Source organism: Mesoplodon mirus (genome assembly GCF_964341445.2).
Source record: "Mesoplodon mirus genome assembly, chromosome: 12".
Taxonomy (NCBI): domain Eukaryota; kingdom Metazoa; phylum Chordata; class Mammalia; order Artiodactyla; family Ziphiidae; genus Mesoplodon; species Mesoplodon mirus.
In genome coordinates, this window is record NC_138988.1 from 36890942 (window position 1) to 36911978 (window position 21037).

At 53.9% G+C, this 21037-nt stretch overlaps 1 protein-coding gene and 1 long non-coding RNA gene across 3 annotated transcripts; one reads left to right on the plus strand and one right to left on the minus strand.

The window, feature by feature from the left end:
- Positions 1–1708: 1708 nt before the first annotated feature.
- LOC309813610 lies at positions 1709–18535 on the minus strand. The gene is made up of 3 exons (XR_014295522.1): positions 18444–18535; positions 5399–5489; positions 1709–1937 (listed from the first exon to the last, which is right to left on the minus strand). It is a non-coding gene; the product is annotated as an uncharacterized lncRNA (long non-coding RNA).
- On the plus strand, positions 18534–20850 carry RPL29 (ribosomal protein L29). Of its 2 annotated transcripts, none has more exons than XM_082638628.1 (4): positions 18534–18641; positions 18993–19103; positions 19422–19486; positions 20289–20850. In XM_082638628.1, the coding sequence occupies exons 1-4, from the start codon at positions 18578–18580 to the stop codon at positions 20724–20726; spliced, it is 678 nt and encodes a 225-aa protein (XP_082494754.1). In that variant the 5' UTR covers positions 18534–18577; the 3' UTR covers positions 20727–20850. The 2 variants fall into 2 exon arrangements, with proteins under 2 accessions (XP_082494754.1, XP_082494755.1); XM_082638629.1 differs by having other exon boundaries at positions 18580–18641; positions 19059–19103.
- Positions 20851–21037: the final 187 nt, after the last annotated feature.

The window sequence follows — 21037 nt, forward strand, 5'->3', positions numbered from 1 at the left end:
CACCCTCTGTACCCCGACCCTGGCTCTGGCTCCCTTCCAGGCCAGCATGGACTTTGGCCCCAGCTCCTCTGACAAGCAGAGAGGGAGGACACCAGGCCCACCCCCACTGCAGACCGTTTTTAGCCCCCAAGGAACTCGGCGTCCTCCCAGCAAGGGTGCGTGGGTCTTAGCTGGGTATTAATAGCTCAGCTGGAGGAGGTGACTGGGACTTTCATAGCCAAACCCTGGAGGCCTTGCATCCTGGGCAGGCAGGGCAGCCCTCTTGTCCACATGTCCTCTGCTGGCTCTCCACCATTCCTGTCCCCCAGGGGTTCTCTCATCTCCCTCCAGCCCCCACCCCCTCACACATGCCTGGTTCCCCCCTTGTTGAATCTCCCTGTGCTCCCCTGTGGGGAGGGGGAGACCTCTGGGGTCAGGACCCCAGCTGCGGGTCAACAGCTGAGGCTGGTTCGTGACCAGGCCTTGTGGGAGATGAGAACAGAGAGGCCTGTGATAAGGCTTCCTCCTTGGCACCCTTCTCTGCCTGCTGGCCTCTCATTCCTGCTTTTGCCTCCTCCATCCTAGCTCCCCAACTGGCGGCTGTGTGGCCTTGTCCCCAGATCTCCGGCCATGCTGGGCCCAGAAGGGAAAAGAGGTGGGAAAACCTGGCTGGCAGAATGGAGGCCTGGAAAAAATGCCCGGGACGGTGCTGCTTGCACACGGCTCAGGGGGTAGCTGAGGCCTGAACTGGCTGCAGGGTCACCTCTCCGGGGCAGCCTGGGAGTGACAGGGCCCTGGGTGGTGACTGGGGACCTAGGGCCTTGGCACAGTTCCTCTCCTGTGACCCCCCACCCCCCATGCCACAGAAGCATCTCACATACCTGCCTCGACCACTCACCCTCACTGTGTTAACTCATCTGCCCCCACTCCAGGGCACACAGTCTTGAGGGTAGAAATCAGCAACATGGATGGAGCATGATCAACATGGAGGCGGGTGCTGTGATCATCCACGTTTCAGAGATAAGCAACCAAGGCTCCCATCCTGAGGGCAGGAAGCTAGGACTGGAGGCCAGGCCCCCAGCCTTGCTCTAGTGGCTTTGGACACAAGATCTGTGCCCAGTCCTTTTCAAACTCATGGTCAATTCCTGGAAGCCCCGTCTTATTTATCACAGGCATCCCTCTGTCACCGGTCCTGGCACACGTCACTTCCAGGATAGAGAAGGCAGACTTCTGAGTCTTTGGGGACCTCCCTCTCAGTTAGCTATGGCCTTCAGCACTGGACTGATTCTGACCTCTAACCTCTGACCCTACCTCAGCCTAAGGCCTGACCTTCACCCCAAACTGAGCTTAGCTCTCCATCCCCATCAAGCTCTGAGCAATAGCCCCTGCCCTCTGACCCCTGACTCCAAGTCAAGTCTGGACCTCTGACCATTGGACAAGAAGCCCAACCCTTTGATCTCTGACCTCAGCTCCCGTTTAAGTCTCAGCCCTTAGGCCCAGCTTGAATCCAGGCCACCACCTGCTGGTTCCCACCCCAGGCTGAGCCCCCAAGCCAGCCCCAGGCCTAGTCCCTGTCTCCCTTCCTGAGCCTCAGTCCTGGGCTCACCCCGGCTCCCAGCTCTCAGCTTCTCAGGCTGGAGGAGGCCCTGCATTCTCCTCACACTCATTCAGCCACCTCCACCCTGAGTTTTGAAACAAGCTGACACAAGGAGCACATCACACCAGGCGATTTATGACTTGGACTAGCAGAGGCTGGAAACATATGCTGTTTCTGGGCTGGATCTTGTTGTTTGGACCACGGGGAAGCAGAGCCCACAGCAGAGGGAAGGGAAACAGATGGGCAGATGGGCCCTCGTGCACACAGACACCACGTGGTGGGGCGTAGAGGCCCTGGGCGACCTGGGGCTGAAGCCACGCTCTTCTGGGGCAGAGAGGCAGGCGCACTCACACACTCGGCTCTGGAGGAAACAAATTATGATAAACGGGACACTCCCCTCAACTCCTGAACCTAGTTTTCTTTTTAGCCACAGAACCCATATTCACAGCAGCTCAGAGTGGAAACTGGGTCCAAGTCCCGGCTCTCCTTCCCACAGGCTGTGAGCCCTGGAGCATGCCGCTTAGCCTCAGCCTCCAACAGTGTCAGCAGCCTGATCTGTAAAATGGGGATGTGATGCTACTTTCCTCGTGGGATTTTTTGAGGACAAATGCAATTGCTGAGGCAGAGACCCGGTGCATGCCTGGCACACAGCAAGAGCTCAGGAAGGAGCAGCTACTAATATTTTATCAAAGTCCAGCTGTTCCAACTGGAGGGTCAGTAGCCCCCCCTTCTGCTCCCACCCTAGGGCTCCTGGGGGACACAGTTTGGAAATCCTTGACCAAGATTCTGGGCTGGCAGTAGGACCAAAAGTAGCATTAGCTGACGATTATAGGAGCCAGAACAGCATGGAATTTGTCAGCATGGAATTAGGTCACAGAATTCTTAAAACAAAGAAGCCACAGAAGCCAAAAACTCTCAACATCTGAAGGCACAGTGATCTCCTGGGCCAAGACTGGTGTGGACCAACCAAGAAAGAATGGATCCCTGCCTTGGACAGCAGGCTGTGGCGCCGTCACATGCCTGTGGGCTTTTCCTGAGTGTCCTGGAGCATCCAGGGAGGAGAGGGCCTCTGGCTCCATCATGACCTCCAAAGCCCCGCATTTCCTGGAGCTTTCCTGCTTCCCCATTGCCACTCTGCTCAGGTGTCCGGAAAGTCCAGCTGCTCTTGGGTGCCCCCTCTCCTTGGCCAGATTGCCTCTATGACTCCTCCCAGGACTCCCCTGCCCTGCTGCTGAGATCCCTTGGGCGAATCCCAGAGGGCCATCCCTCAGCATCCCTGCTGCCCTCCCTGGTGCCCAGGCCCTGCAGAGTGGGCTTTGGACACACTGGTGACCTTAGGCCCTACCCACTCTGGGCCAACATTTCCTCAAGAGGGAAGGAAAGGAATTGGCCCCGTGGGGAGAAGGTGAGCACCTGTGCACTGGGAACCCACTGTGCCCCAGGCGTTTTACATCCATCATCTCTGATTCAGGAAACAGAGGGTAGGACAGGGGGAGTGACATTCCCAAGGCCACACAGCTGGGAAATGGCAGGGGGAGGATTTGACCTAAAGCTGCTGCCCTGAGAGCAGAGGCAAGAAGTGAGGTCCCAAGTGTGGGTGGGCTACCCTCAGTGTGCAGCTGCAGAGACCTACAGGCAGCACATTCTGCATGCCGATCGCTGGGGGCTCCCAGCCTCCACCATGGCTGGCTGAGCCCCGCCCCTGGTGCCATTCCCACATGACCCTTCCAGGTAACTAATGAGGGCCTGGGCACCACTCAATAATTAGCCTCATTAGGCGGCTGGGGCTGCCCAGGGGATGGGGTGGCGGATGCTGGGCCCCGTGGGGACAGACCAGACAGCCTCCCGTTAATTACCTGAAAAATCAGACAATTAGGTCTCCTGCCACCCACCTGCCCACGTCCTGCTGGCCCCTAATTATCGACGGCTGCTGAGCAGGCTGGGAGTGACCTGGATTTGGACTGATGACCAGCCACTGCCATCTCTCCCATCCCACACCCTGCATCCCTCACAGGCTGTGGACATAGAGAGCTGGGTGGGGGAGGGTTCTCTCAGGGATCTTTCTGTAGCCCCATTTTCCCAGCCCTGGACACTTCCCACCCACTATCTCTCCTGCCGAGGGCAGCTCTAGAAGAGAAGAGATGGATGTGTGGAGTCCTGGTAGCCCTCAGGGTGGAAGATGGGTGGACTGCTGGGGGAGGGGCAAAGATCTAGAAAGTGGAGTCCAAGAGGTGCGGGGGCTGATGAAGTGGCTGGCCTCCCCCTTGGGCCTGGCTCCTCCAGGGGAAAAATGCCAGACTGTATTCAGGTGTTAAGAATGGCCGAGAAGATGAAGCTGAGAGCCCTCCTGTGGGCCCTGGCCCAGCCCAGGGGATGCTGGGGGACCTGGGCCTGATCTTGGAATCCCCCCACTCAGGAGAGAGAAGGACCTAGACAAAGCATGACCATGATATAGCTTGTGGTGTTGGGGGAGGTGTGGAGAGAGGGGCTTGGCTTGGCTGGGGTGGTCCTGGAAGGCCTCCCAGAGGTGATGACCTTTAGGCTGAGTCAGGTGGGAGGGTGCACTGTTCCAGGCAGAGGGAACAGCACATGTGAGGGCCTGGAGGTGCATCCTTTTCTGCTTTTGCTGAAAGCAGTGACAGTGAGGCCGGGTACCCCTCAGCAAGTATCTACCATGTACCAGGCCATCGGGTGAGGGTGGCTAGACTGGCCCTGCCCCAGGAGGGCAGTGCAGGGGAGCTGGGATGGGGGGCAGGGATGCAGGCACAAGCCAGACAGACATGAACCCCAGGCCTCATGCAGCTTACAGTCTCACAAGGCACATTTTGTTCCTGTTCTTGTGTTGTGTGGTAGGTCACCAATGTCCATTATATGGTGTATAGTTGGCTGGCTGGATGGACAGACGGATGGCAGACGGACCCCCCCAGGTGAAGATGAAGAGCTTGAGACAGAGCAGACCTGTTACTTCCCACCTTCTGCACCGTCCACCTCTACTAATGTCGTGCAAGAGCCCTGGGCCAGAAAGAGGAGGGATCTTTCCCAGGCTCTGCCCCTCCCTCCACTGCATTTTATCTCCCCAACTGGCTCTGGCTCTCCCAGAGGTTGAGCACCCTGCCCTGTCTACCAATCTTGCACTCCAAGCCATTTTTACCTTTGCCTGAGGGAATAACCTTGTGGGACATTCAGCTGCGACTGGAGATTGGAGGGGGGATGGGGTCCAGGGGTTGGGACTCCGGGATCAATGTGATGGAGTATCAATGAGAGGAAGCAGGGAGAGGAGTTCAGCCTCCGGAGCTCACCAACTTGGGTGGGATTTTTTTGAGAGGGAGGTCAATTACATTTGTGTTTATTCCTTATTTATCTCTTTAAATATAGTATTTGATTAATGTAAAGGAATATCTGTGACAATACATAATAACATAACGGACACTGGTGACCTATTCCACAGCACAAGAACAGGAAGGAAGTGTGTCTCGTGAGACTGTAAGTGCCACGAGGTTCACGTCTGTCTTGCTTGTACCTGCATGCCCCGCCCCCAGCACCACAAATAGCGCCTGACACCCCGTGGGCCACTAACAGACGTTCATTGGTGGAATCTCCCTGCGTGTGCCACCCCTACCCAACTCTTGCCTCCCCCAGTGTACCAAGAATCTTGGTTTATCACTTCTGTTCTTTTGTAAGAGCTTTATCATACACATATGAATGCCTAAAACAGTATTGTGTAGTTTTACTCTGGTGGGGGACTTTATAAAAATGGCTTTGAACTGAATGTAGTTTCTTGCAATTTGTGTTCTTCATTCTACGTTATGGTTTAGGACTCACCCCTGCTGCTGTGGGAGCTGTGGCTGATTTCTCAATTCTCCTGTCACTGGATGTTTGTGTTGCTCTTAGTTTCTCCTCAGGAACAGTGCTGCTAAAAACATCATTATTTTGGGGGGATTTTATTATCATTACTGTTATCACTTGTCTTGTTCCCATCCTGGCAGACTACACACTCCCTCTTCTCCCCGACCCCCCTGCACACACAGGTACTTCCCAGGCACACTGGTGCCCCAGAACGAGGCTCCCTGTGACCTGAGCCAACCCTGGAGGGGTGAGGGATGGGTAGGTCTGGGTAGGGGTTCAGCTGCAGCGACTCCGTGTATCTCATATCTGGATGAATACCCGTGCACCCCACCTTGAGTCAACCTCATAAGTACATCTGGCTCCATGTTCAGAACAAGATGAAATGGAGAAACAGGCTGTGTAGTCGGATGGTCCTGGGTTCAAAGGCCCAGTTCATCTTGCACAAGCTCTACAACCTTGGGTGAGTCAATTCTTCTTTCTGAGCCTCAGTTTCCTCATGTGTAAAGTGGGGGTAATCTTAGGACCGCCCTCACAGAACACTGCAGGGAGCCCCGTGAGTGCTCAGTGGCGGGCAGGGATAGCTGATATCGTTGCCGTTGCCCTTTTCCCTACTCCTGCTTTGGCTTCTTCTGCTCTCCATCTATGGCGCTTTCCAAGGCATCCCATGGCCACCCCTAAGGATGAGAAAGCTGAGGCACGGCGTATGGAGGGCCCCTACCCAGGGACCTGTATGTCCCAGCCCATTCCCTGCTGCAGGGCTGATTGGCCCCCCTCCAGTGCATTTCCCACTGCCTCTGTGGGGTCTGTGTGTGTGCAAAGGACAGCCATGCTGTCCCCTCTCCACCACGTGATCCATGCCCTGCCACTGAGCCTCTTGTGCTCCTTCTCGCACTGTCTCAGCCCTGTGGTGTGAAGCTGGGGATGGCAGAGAGGGCAGCACCAGAAGGCCACCAGGGCCAGCAGCCCATCGTGCAGCCCGTCCCCAGCCTCCTGTCTGGGCCCCACCATTACCTCCCCCATCCCATGGGCACCTGGAGTCCCCACCCTCCTTGACCAGCCCCCTTCTGTGCGGAGGACCCCAGATCCTGCCTAGCTTAGGGCCTCCCGGACCCTGACACAGCCTTCGCCCTGCTCTGAGGGGTGGTCACACGACGGGCTCTCTCAGCCCTGTACCAAGGGTGTGACAGGGAGCCTGCTGCCTCTCCAGACAGATGGAGCAGGTGGGGCTGGGAGAGAAGGCCGTGGAGTGCCCAGGAGTCAGGTGCTTAATTTTGCAATCGCACCCAGTTTTTGGATGAAGATTTGGGGCTCAGTGTCAGGCCGCAAGGAAGGAGAGTTGGGGACCAGGAGCCCAGATCTGTGCCCTCTGCTGTCACTGCTTGCATTCAACAGGACTGAGCTGAAGGGGGGCGGTCTCCTCCAAACACAGACTTCCTGCTGGAAGGAGCCCACTGCTACCACCCAGGAAGGCTGGCCCCCTCCACGGTGCGGGGCCGGGGATCAGGGCCAGCCTGCACCCCCAGCTCTGCTCCAGAAGCACTGGCCTCCCTGGAGAGAAGTGGGTGAGAAAGGGCCGTTCCCTTGAATGCCTTGCACCCCTTCCCACCTGCCAACATCCGCGTTTCTCCAGCTCCTTTCAGGGAACCCCCTCCCCACTGCTGCTGCAACATTCCCTCCGGGGTCCCGCCCCCACAGCACCCCCCCCCCGCCCCTCCTCCGGCCTCGGGGCGGGAGCACAGTAATTCGAGTTATTTTTAGCCAAGCCGCATCCTCCTAGAGACTCGAGTCAAGGGGAAACCGCCCCCGCACCTCCAGGCTGCTTGCAAAAAAAGATCGATTAAAACCAGTGCTTGGACGGCTCGTGCCAGGCAGGCGGGCCAGCTCTGAGACAGAGCGAGGACCCTGGGTCTCTCACCCGCGGGCTCCCCGTGCTGAGGCCCGGTTGTTAGGGGTGGCCGGGGTCCCCCACATGCCCCTCACTGCCACCACTCAGCAGCTGTCCTCAGCCCGCCCTCTCCTGGCCCCATCTCCGTCATCCCCGCGGGTGGTGAAGAGGGCGTCACTGGGAGCCATCCCCACTCTCCCATCCCCCTCTGGGCGGGGTGCCTTGGGGGTGGGCAGCCTACGTGTTTCCAGGGGAATTTGGGGGGCAGGGAGGGACCCATTTATCACCTGCCTGGCCTTCTGGCTGATTCAAGCCTCGTCCCAGAGGGGCTATCAAATGGGACAGAGAGGGACTTCCCTGGCGGTCCAGTGGTTAAGACTCCACGCTCCCACTGCAGGGGGTGCGCCTTCAATGCCTGGTTGGGGAACTAAGATCCCACGTGCCGCGTGGTGTGGCAAAACAAAACAAAAACAAAAAAGAGGAACAGAGACCGTGGGCCAGGCCCCGTAAGCACTTGGCATGAAAGGGTCCCTGGAGCCTCCCCACAACCCCTAGTGTAGTACGTGGTGCCCTCGTCCCCATCTCAAAGGGAGGTCACGGAGCCACAGGAGGACAGAGTGTTTGCTCAAGGTCACCCAGCTGCTAAGTGTCAAGGCAGCATCTGGGTCATGCCCTCCAACCTTTACCAGTGGACAGACCGTGAGGCCTGAGAATGTGATGACCAACTAATGAACAGGTGTGGGGGGACACAGAAAGGAAGGACTGACAATGCTGTACGGGGTTCCCATCTGCTGTGGATGCCACAGCACACTCTCTCAGAGGCACGCCCCTCAACTAGGACGTGGCCCTCCTTCTCGCAAGCTGTCATCAGTGTGCGTCTCAGGCAGCATCCAAGCCCAGAAGAGCTTCCAGGAGTGGCCTTGACAGAGGAGAAGGAGCTGGGTGACCCTGGGCAAGACACTTTACCTTTCTGGGCCTCTGTTTCCTCATCAGCAACATGGGATTAACAAGAGAAGCCACTCTGCGGGTGTGGCGAGCACTGGCAACAGCTGATGCACAGCTCCTGGCTCGCGGCCCTAGCACGATGCCCATTTCCTGCCCAGGCCCTAGATTTAGGACTGTGTGCTGGAAGGTGAGGAAACCCACTGTGGGCCAGGCCTCTGGGGCTTTGGGGGTGCAGTGACAGCTCAGGGAGGCCCTGATCAGTTGGGGTCCGGTGCCAGAGAGTCACAGGGAGCAAATGCCAGCTTGTGCCCGCTCAGCCCCTCCCACCTCTCCCTGACCTTACAGGGCCTGCCTTTGAGCCCCAGCAGCATCCCTCTTCTCCCAGGAAGGCTGCAGAGTCCCTCTTCCAAACCCCAGAGGCTCCTACCTACATGGACCCCTCTCTGTTCTACATCTTGGGGTCCTGTGCCCACAGCTTCCTCCTGTCCCAGTCCCTCAGGCTCTGCACGTAATAGATGCTCCAGGTGATCGTGGCAGTAGCCCTGGCCCAGCAGACATAAGGTTTCGAGCTCAGAGCCTCACAGGGCCCATCCACCGATCTCCTAAGTGGAGCCAGGAATCACCCTTTCTGTTTGTTTGCTCCATCACGGAGAATCTCCCCCCAGCCTGTGTGGCTGACCCCATTTTACATGGGGCAGGGGCAGCAGGAGAGTGAGGTGCAGGCCCTGGGAATCTGGGCGATTTGCCCAGGCACCCACTGCTTAGAAAGGGCAGTGCTTGGGCCAAAGCCTGTTGTCTAGGGCCACAAGCCCTTCTCGCTCAGGGGCACTCAATGGGACCTTTAGGGTCCCTAGCTCTCCTGACTGTGCCCCTCTTCAGAGCCCCAGCTCCTTTCTGCTCTTTTTGGTCCCTTGTTCCTCCCTAAACAGGGCCAGGCCTCCTCCCTCACTCAGTCCATTATGTGCTGAGGCTGGGAGGGGGTTTACTGAAGCACTAAATGAGGAGCAGGCAAGGGCAGGCCTTCCCCAGACCTGGCCCCCCACTGTGGGACACAGCCCTCCTGGCCCTCATTGCCTGCCCCAAACCCCCCTGGTCTGACCACCCTGGTTCCCTGCCTGACTTTGCCACATACTCTCTGTGTGCTTTGGGCAAGTCCCTGCTCCTCTCCAGACCTCAGCTTCCCCATCTATAGGCTTGGAGACGGGAACCAGATGATCTTCAAGGCTCCTGCCCCAATGCTGGTTTTCTCAACTCTGCCAGGGGCTCCTGGGTCGCAGCCTCTGTGTCCTGGGAGAGAATAGGGACTTTGAGAGTTGGGGGTTTGAAACCTTAGGGAGGTGAGAGCTGCCTTGTTCATTCAGAATAATTATTGCAAAAGCTACTACACCCTTCCCTCTCCCCCCCTTAAAGAATCTTTCACCTGATCCTGAGGCAGGGGTGGTCCTGGGATCCAGCCCCTGGGCCATAATGGGGGCTGAGAAAGGAGCCCTCCCCTACCCCCAGCCTCTCTTTCCCTGGGCTAGGAAGGCACACACAGGCCATAGGGGCATCCAGGCAGGATGGGGCTAAAGGAGAAAAGGGAGCTGGAGGGGCTGCGGTTGCTATGGCAGTGACACTGCTGGCTCTACTGGAGGCTGCTGTGGGGAGAGAGTGGGTCCCTCCCAATCCTCAGCTTCATTGCTCGTTTTCACATGCTCTTTTTTCACCTCAGAAGCAGGGGTGAGAGTTGGGGGAGCCCCTTAGAGGTGTAGTCCTGCTCTGTCCAGCCCCCTCTCCTGCCCACCTATTCCATTGCTCCCTTCCTGGCAGGTCAGTCCTCTGTACTGCTGAGTGCCCTCTCCTTCAAGCCTGGCCAGTCCCTGCCTGCCTGAGGCCCACAGACCCCAGCCCCGCCCCAAACTGGCAGGAGCCTGCCCTCCACCCAGGGACACTGTCACCACCACCAACACCCCTTCCTTTCTAGGCGTGTTCTGGGAGGGCCCAGTGGGTCTGAGTGGAGGCAGAGCCAGCACAATGGAACCCCCCCAACTCTGGGCATCTGTTGGCCATAGAGGCCAGGGCTTCTTCCAGGTCACCAGTCAGTGTCACAGGGCTTCCGCCATGACCTCACTGGGCACACACCATCCCATGCTCCTCTGGCCCTGGGGGGCATCTGGACCACAGTAGCTCTCCATTTGGCTGTGGGACCTCTAGCAAGTCATGCCCAAGGGCTCCATCTCCCCATCTTTGAAATAGGGTGATGGGAACCCTGCCAGCTCCCAAGACTGCTGTGTGGTCTCGGGAATGCTCAGCCAGGCCCCAGGAGGCTTCCTGCCTGCTTGGCACTCCCTCCACTATCTCTCCCTCCACTGTCACAAGTGAAGAGACTGAGGGTCAGAGAGATGAAGTCACTCCACTGGTGAGCAGTGGTCAGAATTTGAACCCGAGGGACTTCCCTGGTGGTCCAGTGGTAAAGAATCCGTCTTCCAATGCAGGGGACGCGGGTTCGATCCCTCGTTGGGGAACTAAGATTCCATATGCCACAGGGCAACTAAGCCCGTGCACCACAACTACTGAGCCTGTGCACCTCAACGAGAGACCCCATGTGCCACAAACTGCAGAGCCCATGCACCCTGGAGCCCACGTGCCACAACTAGAGAAAGAAAAACCCGCATGCCACAACTAGAGAGAAGCGCAGCGCCGCAATGAAGAGCCCGTGCACCACAACAAAAGATCTCACATACCTCAGTGAAGATCCCACGTGCAGCAACTAAGACCCGATGCAGGGAGGGAGGGAGGGAGGAAGGGAGAGAGGGAGGGAAGGAGGAAGGAATTTGAACCCGAGTCAGTCTGATGTCAAAACCCATTCCTTGGGCTTCGCTGGTGGTGCAGTGGTTAAGAATCCACCTGCCAATGCAGGGGACACGGGTTCGACCCGTTGTCCGGGAAGATCCCACATGCCATGGAACAACTAAGCCCATGTGCCACAACTATTGAGCCTGCGCTCTAGAGCCCGTGCTCCGCAACAAGAGAAGCCACCGCAATGAGAAGCCCGCACACCACAACGAAGAGTAGCCCCCGCTCACCGCAACTGGAGAAAGCCTGTGTGCAGCAATGAAGACCCAATACAGCCAAAAAAAACCCCAAATTAAATAAATTAATTAAAATAAAACCCGTTCCTTTAACCCCCGACATAGCCTCTAGTAACTTTGATGTGGACCAGCAGGGGCTGTGCCCAGGGATACCCACAGGCTCCACTTTCTCTGCCCTGTTCCCTCTCTGGGGGAAGACACCCTATACCACCACTACCAGGAGCTTGAAGCCAGGGGAGACTCAACCTACCCAGAGAACCTGTCAAGAATGGGCAGACAGGGGCTCGTGGGGGGTGGGGAATGGGTGCCAGAAGCAGGGGTGTGAGAGGTCTGGGAGGCTCAAAGGACTTCTTCTCAAAGGAGGGGAGCTCCAGGCGGCCTGCGGTGGCCCCGTTCCATCTGCGGTCCTGTGCTGCCCCCATGTGGAAGACAGGCTCACATTCCCCAGTGGAGACATCACTTCTGGGCCAGGAGCCCCCCAGAGGGAAAATCAGTGGCCTGGGGCTACGAAGGTGTCTCCAGTGACTGGAGGAATGCGCTGCACCCCCAAGCCTCTGCGGGACCTGTCTTCTCTCTTCCTGACAGATCCTGGATCCCAGCCTGGCATTGCAAGCTGCCCACCACCTTTCCTTCTCCCAGGAGCTTCGAATCCCAGACTTTTGGAGGAAAGAGAACTTGAGAGTTGTATTTTCCAACCCTCCATCCCATATTTCAACTCCATCCCCAGGAATTCCTCGTATCTGAGAGCTTACTACCTCTGGGAGCAGCCCATGGTTTGGAAGAAAATCTGACTGCAAAAATGACCCTTGCCCATGGTATTTGCCTCCCTCAGTCATAGCTCTGCCCTCTGGGGCCACAGGAACCAAGTGGCCTCTCACAGGAATTTCTAAGCAGATCCACAGCTTAACCCGGTGCTTAGGGGCCTCCTCTCTGACCCCCAGTCTTCTTTCCCACAGGTAAAACATCCTGCTTCTGATAAGCCACTCTGGTTGCTCCTATCTGGGCACACTGGTAGTCCCTGTCCTCTAGAACTTCAGGACTGAGGGGACCCAGCACCCCTAAGGACTGTCATGTCCTTCCATCCTGGCCCTTCTTTGGATCCTGTGCTCATTTTGAGCATTCACTTGACACTGACATTTCACATAAGCCATTTCTGCCTCCCCAGAGCCCTTGTGGGGAACAGCATCGCTGGGACGAACAATGACTGAACACCTAATGTATACTCAGCACAGTGTTCCGTGCTTTACTCAAATTATCCGGTTTACCTGATAAAGGAAATTGAAGATGATTCAAAGAAATGGAGAGATATCCCATGCTCTTGGATTGGAAAAATTAATATTGTTAAAGCAGCCACACTACCCAAAGCAATCTACAGATTTAATGTGGTCCTTATCATATTTCCTGTGCCATTTTCCACAGAACAAGAACAAATAATCCTAAAATGTACATGGAATCATACAACACTGAGAATTGCCAAAGCAATCCTGAGGAAAGAGAACAAAGCTGAAGGCATAACCCTTCCAGACCTCAGACAATACTACAAAGCTACAGTAATCAAAACAGAGTGGTATCAGCACAAAAACAGATATATGGATCAATGGAACAAATAGAGAGCCCAGAAATAAACCCATACACCTATGATCAATTAATCTTCAACAAAGGAGGCAAGAATATGTGATGGAGAAAAGGCAGTCTCTTCAGCAAGTGGTGGTGGGAAAGTGGCACACCCCATGTAAATGAATGAAGTTAGAACACACCCTCATACTATACACAAAAATAAACTCCAAATGGCTTAAAGACTCAAATATAAAACAGGATACCATAAAACTCCTAGAAAGGAACAAAGGCAAAATATTCTCTGACGTAAATTGCAGCAATGTTTTATTAGGTCGGTCTCCCAAGGCAATAGAAATAAAAGCAAAAATAAACAAATGGGGCCTAATCAAACATAAACCTTTGCACAGCAAAGGAAACCATAAACAAAATGAAAAGACAACCTATGGATTGGGAGAAAATATTTGCAAACAATGCAACTGACAAGGGATTAATTTCCAAAATATACACACAGTTCATACAACTCAATATCAAAGCAAAACAAAACAACCCAATCAAAAATGGGCAGAAGACCTAAATAGACATTTCTCCATAAAAGACATACAGATGCCAACAGGCACATGAAAAGATGCTCAACATTGCCAATTATTATAGAAATGCAAATCAAAACCATGAGGTATCACCTCACACTGGTCAGAATGGCCATCACCAAAAAGTCTACAAGTAATAAATGCGGGAAAGGATGTGGAGAAAAAGGAACCCTTCTGCACTGTTGGCGGGAATGTAAATTGGTGCAGCCACTATGGAAAACAGTAGGGAGGTTCCTTAAAAAACAAAAAATATAGTTACCATATGACCCAGCAATCCTACTCCTGGGCATATACCTGGAGAAAACTCTAATTCAAAAAGATACCTGCACCCCAGTGTTCATAGCAGCACTATTTACAATAGCTAAGACATAGGGCTTCCTTGGTGGCGCAGTGTTTGAGAGTCCGCCTGCTGATGCAGGGAACACGGGTTCGTGCCCCGGTCCGGGAAGATCCCACATGCCGCGGAGTGGCTGGGTCCGTGAGCCATGGCTGCTGAGCCTGCCCATCCGGAGGCTGTGCTCTGCAACGGGAGAGGCCACAGCAGTGAAGGCCCACGTACCGCACAAAAAAAAAAAAAAAAAAAAGATAGCTAAGACATGGAAGCAACCTAAATGTCCATCGACAGATGAATGGATGAAGATGATGTGGTGTGTGTGAGTGTGTGTGTGTGTGTGTGTGTGCGTGCGCATATATATGGAATACACACAATAGAATACTACTCAGCCATAAAAAGAATGAAATAATGCAATTTGCAGCAATATAGATAGACCTAGAGATTATCATCTTAAGTGAATCAAGTCATAAAGAGAAATCACCTATGATATCACTTATATGTGAAATCTAAAATATGACACAAATGAGCTTATTTATGAAACAGAAACAGACTCACAGACACAGAAAGCAAACTTATGGTTACCAAAGGGAAAGGGTGGGGGAGGGATAAATTAGGAGATTTGGATCAGCAGATACAAACTACTATATATAAAATAGATAAACAACAGGGTTCTACTATATAGCACAGGGAACTATATTCAATTTCCTGTAATTAACCATATGAAGAATATGAAAAAGAATATATATACATGAATCACTCTGCTGTACATGAGAAATTAACGCAAGATTGTAAATCAATTATACTTCAATTAAAAAAAATTATCCGGTTTAACCCCACAAGACAATTACTATTTTCATCTGCAGGTTACACTCAGAACTGAGGCTTAGAGAGCAGAGATCTGGACCAAGTAGAAAAGCTGACTTTTGTCTCTGTGAAATCCCTCCAGGCCGACTGACCTCTTGCCTCCTGATTCTGCCATCTGCCTGGATTGGTGAAGTACGTGTATTTAATTCCTCAAACATTTATCAGGTCCCCACATGTACCTGGCACTGTGCCAGGCACAGAAAAAATCACCCCAGATGTCTCTGACCCTATAATTTAAATGAGTAAGCCCCAGTGGATCCTACTCGGGCTGTAGCTCTAGACAAGGCCTGGACAAGACAGTACCACTGCAGGCCCCATGGCTCAGGCAGATCACATCCAGCCCCGCCGAGTCCAAGGTCTGTCTGGTCACCTAGGCCTCACATCTCTCTGTGTCTTGTGCCCAAGGCATTCACAAGGGGCCTGGGTTGATAGACGTTCTGCTGAGTCCAGGTAGTAGTTCTGCCCAAGGCTATGCCACAGAGGTCAGCAAGTGGGCACAGGCCTCTGCACAGACAGAGATGGGGCAAGAACTGCTGACACACAGAGGGTGAGGAGGAAGGGCTGGAGGAAGCCCTGGAGGAAGGGCTAAGTTCTTCACCTTTTTTGTGTTAGAAAGTCCTTTGACATCTGGTGATGTTTACTGACATCTCCTCAGAATAAGATTTTTAAATGTGTAAAATAAAATAGGATTACAAAAGATTTTCATGAAAAGGGAAAGATGTCCATGAGTTACTACTGAGTGAATAAAATCAAGTTACAGAAGAGCTTGTATAAGGTCTTTACACATTTATGAAGAGAAAAAGAGAGAGAGATTGGGAGGGGAGCAAGAGAGAGTGAAAAGGAGGAGGAGAGAGGAGAGGGAGGGAAGAAAGAAAGAGAGAAAGAGAGGAAGAAAGGAAGGAAGGGAGAAAGGACAGAAGGAGAGAGATAGAAACGAAGGAAGGTAGGAAAACTATCTCTTTATACATATGGCTGGCCCTACCATCTTTCCCACTTTGAAAAGCATGGCAGGACTTCCCTGGTGCCTCAGTGGTTAAGAATCTGCCTGCCAATGCAGGGGACATGGGTTCGAGCTCTGGTCCAGGAAGATCCCACATGCCACGGAGCAACTAAGCCCGTGCACTACAGCTACTGAGCCTGCGCTCTAGAGCCCATGAGCCACAAACCACTGAAGCGCACACGCCTAGAACCCATGCTCCGCAACAAGAGAAGCCACCGTAATGAGAAGCCCTGAGAAGCCCACACACTGCAACGAAGAGTAGCCCCCGCTCGCCACAACTAGAGAAAGCCCGTGCACAGCAATGAAGACCCAACGCAGCCAAAAATAAATAAATAAACAAATTAATTAATTAAAAGAAGAAAAAAAAGAAAAGCATGGCAGGCCAATGGCTCCAGATCATGGTTCCCTTTAGCTCCCCCAAATGGTCCCCTCAGGTCACAGCCAAAGCTCCTCATTCTTGTCACTGCCTCCTCCCTTGCCTGACAGCTGGGATTTCACCCTGGGCCTATCCCTTTAGCAGCTCCAACAGTACTGGATGGCCATCATCTCTGAATCTGCCTCCCTGTCGGACTATGGCTCTCTGCTTGTTGCTTACTCTGCCACTGTCAAAACAACCTGGTAACACCAAGTCCTCAGCACATGTCATTGCTCACTTTTTAGGATCTGTGAGAGCTACTGCTTAGTTGGAAGGCCACACAATGGGGCAGCCTGGTTCCTTTAAAGCGGTCACAGCCTTTTTTGCCGACCTCTACCATTTGCTTCCCTTTCTCAAGGTGTGGCAGTCAAACCTTCTCCCCTGGGAATTCTCTGGTGGTCTAGTGGTTAGGACTGCGCTTTCACTGCCGAGGGTGTGGGTTCAATCCCTGATCACGGAACTAAGATCCCCCAAGCCATGTGGCCAAAAAAACCGCCCAGAACAAAAATCCTTCTCTTTGTCCAAACTTCCAGCACCACCTCTCCCATATACCCTGGGGCCTCGTGCCGCGCCCACCTCCTACAGTCCCCACCTCTGCCTACCAGCTCCTCCACGTGTTCTCAGCACCCCTCAAGGACTTTGCTCCTGCAGGGACACCTTTCTTTCTGGCCTCAAATGTTTCTTTTTTTTTTTTTTGCGGTGTACGGGCCTCTCACTGCTGCGGCCTCTCCCGTTGCGGAGCACAGGCTCCGGACGCGCAGGCTCAGCAGCCATGGCTCACGGGCCCAGCCGCTCCACGGCACGTGGGATCCTCCCGGACTGGGGCACGAACCCGTGTTCAATTGTTTCTTTGTTGGCACTAGGTCACCCCTTGAGCATCTGAGGCTGCTCTTCATTTTCCTAACTCACACCTGCCAGATTTCTCTCCCTCTCCTCAGGAATGCTTCAGTAAGGAGTCACCTGTGTGTTCTGCCTCCACATCCTCCTTTCCCTTTTACTGCCCAACTCTCTGCAAAATGCTTCGGTCAGTCCATGAACCTGCCTGCCAAGGAACATCCATTCAGTAGGTGTTTCTCAAGTTCCCGTTCTACATCAAGTGCTGTGTCAGGCAATGGGAAAATGAAGGTGACCAAACCAGTTCTGAACTCTTGGTGCTTGAACCAATGAACATATACACAAGTAAATAGGAAACATAGTTAGAGTGTGGGAAAGTCCTATGAAGGAAGCAAACAGGATGAGAGGATGCAGAGTAACGGGGGAGATGGGGCAGAGGGTCTCTGTTTTACATAGGGCAGGCTAGGGAGGCTTCTCCAAGCAAGCACACTATCCAAAGAGCAGAGAAAATGTGGTACAGGTGGAGGGGATAGCAAGTGTAAAGGCCCTGAGGCAGGAACAGGTATTTGTGCTTGGCAGGAAAGAAAGAAGTCCATGGGTGTGGAGAAAAGTGAAATGATAAGGAGAGCACTGCCAAGATTAGGGGAGGTAAAGAGTTTATCCCTAATGCAAGGTGAAGTCCTTGCACACTTTAAGTGACAAGATCTGATTTGTATCTTAAAAAGTGCCCTCAGGTCCCACTGCTGTGTGGAAATGAACTATAGGGGTAAGAGGTGGAGAAGGCAATAGAGTTATTAGGAGGCAACATTTACTTATTTTGGATGACAACAGGCATATCACATTTAATGCATCTAAAAAGAAACATCTGGAGACTTCCCTGATGTTAAGACTTTGCCTTCCCATGCGGGGGGTGGGGGGCTGGAGGGGGGTGCAGATTCCATCCCTGGTGGGGGAGCTAAGATCCCACGATGCCTTGTGACCAAATAACCAAAACATAAAAGATATTGTAACAAATTCAATAAAGACCTTAAAAATGGTCCACGTCAAAAAAAATCTTTAAAAAATAAAAAGAAACATCTGGATCACTGGCCCCCTCAAAATAAAGCAACAAGACCCCTGTCCCTCCCCCAATCTTCCCCATTTCTGTAAAAAGCACCATCTTCACACACTTGTTCAAGCCAAAAACTTAGGGGCTACACAGGCCTTTTTCCTCTCCCCAATCACCTGCATCCCAAGCCCAGTCTACCCTCTTTCCTTACCCACTCCTATCCATCCCCCGTGCCCCCACTCAGCTCCAGGCACCATCCTGTCCCATCCTGCACCAGACTCCTGACGGCTCTCCCTCCTCTGCCCGCTACAGTCCATTCTCCGCGCAGTAGCCAGAGGTACTTATTTAGGAACACAAATCTCCTGTCACCCCCTGCCTAACATGTATTCCTCAAGGACTCCCTTCACCTTCAAGGCCTTTAATGAGACCTGGGACCCAAGTCAGGAAGAATATGAGGAGAAAGGAGAGGGGTCGGTAAAACCTGAAGGAGCGAGGCCAGGCTCGTACCACCACCTTCCCATCTGGCTTGTGTCCTCCGGGCTTAGGAACCTATCTTCACGGCGCTGGGGGAAGCTTTTCCAGTAGTCCCTTCCGGCCGCGACAAGCCTATTTCCCATGCTGCACCACGGTGTTCCTCTTTCTCTTCCGGTCCCAGGCGTTTCGGGATCTGTGGGCCCCGGTGAGTGCTAGCCGTGCGGTATCCGGAGCCATCCGTGACTCCCGGACGGCGGCGGGGCACGTGGCCTTAGGAAGGACGGAGAGACCGGCTGCCTGGCTGTGGGGAGCGGAAGCCGCGGGGCGGGGACGGTGCTTGTGGGTTCTCAATGGATGGATGGGAGGGGGAGAATTCGGATTTGGGGGGAGAGCGCAGCCTTGCGGCTGTGGGGTGGTTTCGAGGTACCATTACCTGAGTTTGGGAGGGGGAGACTGGCGTCGGGTCGTGCAGAAAGAATCCAGGCTGGTGGAGGGCGCAGATGCAAGGCATCTGTGCTGAAGCCTCATTCAGGCTTCTGGCCACACGTTCTTCTAGATCAAGGTGAAGAGGTAGGCCCGGCCCCGCGAGCCCCCGGCTCTGATCTCCACTCTCGTCCTCCAGTTGCAGACATGGCCAAGTCCAAGAACCACACCACGCACAACCAGTGTAAGTTCCCCTGGCCCAGCCTTCATCTAATGCCCCAGACCCTGGCAAAGATTAGGGATACTGGGCAGCGGAAGGAGGCACATTCCTACAGTGGGCCTGGGGCTGATTTTACTTTCAGCCAGCATTACCTATGGGGCTGTAGATTTAGAAGCCAGGGATCCGCTTGAGATAACCCACAGTGCTTTGCATTCAGTGGTAAGGTGTTTCTTAAACGGATCCCAAGTAAGGAGAAATTATGGTTCTCCCGGGCTTGCAGCTGTGATGGTGGTCTTATTAGAGGAAATCTCTTTTTTGGTCTAATTCCTTTTTTCCCCACAGCCCGAAAATGGCACAGAAATGGCATCAAGAAACCCCGATCACAACGATATGAATCTCTTAAGGGGGTGAGTGTGCGTGCCGAATCACAAAAAAGTGTGTTTGGCTCCAGTTGCATGGTCAGGGTCTTTCATGTAGCTTAACTGTCCTTCGTTTTGCCTGGACTTCATGCTGTCCCAGACCTGTAATAAAGCTTTACTTGGCCTTTACTGGCCCGAGTTGTAACCTGCCTCGTGAGAGCAGTTTGTCTGATCATCTCCCTTGCTCACTCAGAGCTTTTCAAGGGAAGGGGTGGTCTTGCCTGTGTACCCGGAACCTTGTGAGCCTTCCATTCCACTTTGACCACCCATATGACCTTGATCTGATGCAGTGCTAGGCACGGAGGGAGCAGCTTCCCTTCCTGTGCCAGGGAGTTCTAAGGATTAGCCAAGAAGGCTGAGGCTGTAGGGTCTGAGCAGAACTGAGTCTTGTCTCCACTTTGCTATTCCACTGTACTGTTGGTCTCTCCCCGCCCCCACCCCCTTCCCTCCGTTGGTCTCTTATTCTGCCTTGTTTGCTGTGAATCTGTTGTACTAACCTTAGTATTTGGCACCTTTTAAGGGTGAGGGGGTGGGGTGTCCGTGAGGGGGTTTCAGGAAAAACTCAACCACAATCCTGCTGTAGGAATTTGTTCTTCCTTTCTGAGCTCTGTTGGGCTCTAAGCGTCAGATATTTCTGCATTTAAGGTTGACTTGATGCTGTCTCAGCTCCTAGTAGGCCTCGGCTGGCGCCTGATAGTCTCCTGGGTGCTGCTATGGAGAGGGGCACCATGGGTGACTTGGGGGCCCCTACATACTGCACTTAGCCACCTGGACATTTTTTGTCTTCCAGGTGGACCCCAAGTTCCTGAGGAACATGCGTTTCGCCAAGAAGCACAACAAGAGGGGCCTGAAGAAGATGCAAGCCAACAATGCCAAGGCCATAAGTGCACGTGCTGAGGCTATCAAGGCTCCCGTAAAGCCCAAGGAGGTCAAGCCCAGGATCCCAACGGGCGGCAGCCGCAAGCTCAGTCGACTTGCCTACATTGCTCACCCCAAGCTCGGGAAACGTGCTCGTGCCCGCATCGCCAAGGGTCTCAGGCTCTGCCGGCCAAAGTCCCAGGCCAAGGCTCAAACCAAGGCCAAGGCTCAAACCAAGGCCAAGGCTCAAACCAAGGCCAAGGCTGCAGGTGCAGCTGCGGCTCCGGCTCCAGCTCCGGCTCCGGCTCCGGCTCCGGCTCCGGCTCCCGCTCCCAAAGGTGCCCAGGCCCCCACAAAGGCTCCAGAGTAGAGACCTTTATCTCCCAATGTGAGGACAGAAGGACTGGTGTGACCCCTGGGCTGCTGTCTGCATGGGGCTGGTGTCCTCCTGTGCTATTTGTACAAATAAACCTGAGGCAGGATCTATCAGTCAAGTGGGGTCAGTACCTACATTTTGTGTGGGAGAAGAGTTTAGCCTTCCTTGGACGGCAGGGTGTGGGTGGGAGTCAGGGGAAATAGGGCCTTGGAGTGCCAGAAAGGGACCTAGTAAATGAGAGGTGGTTGGGTGCCTTAGCGACACTGGGGCACATAGCTTGCTGGACTGGGCAGGCTGGTGAGGAC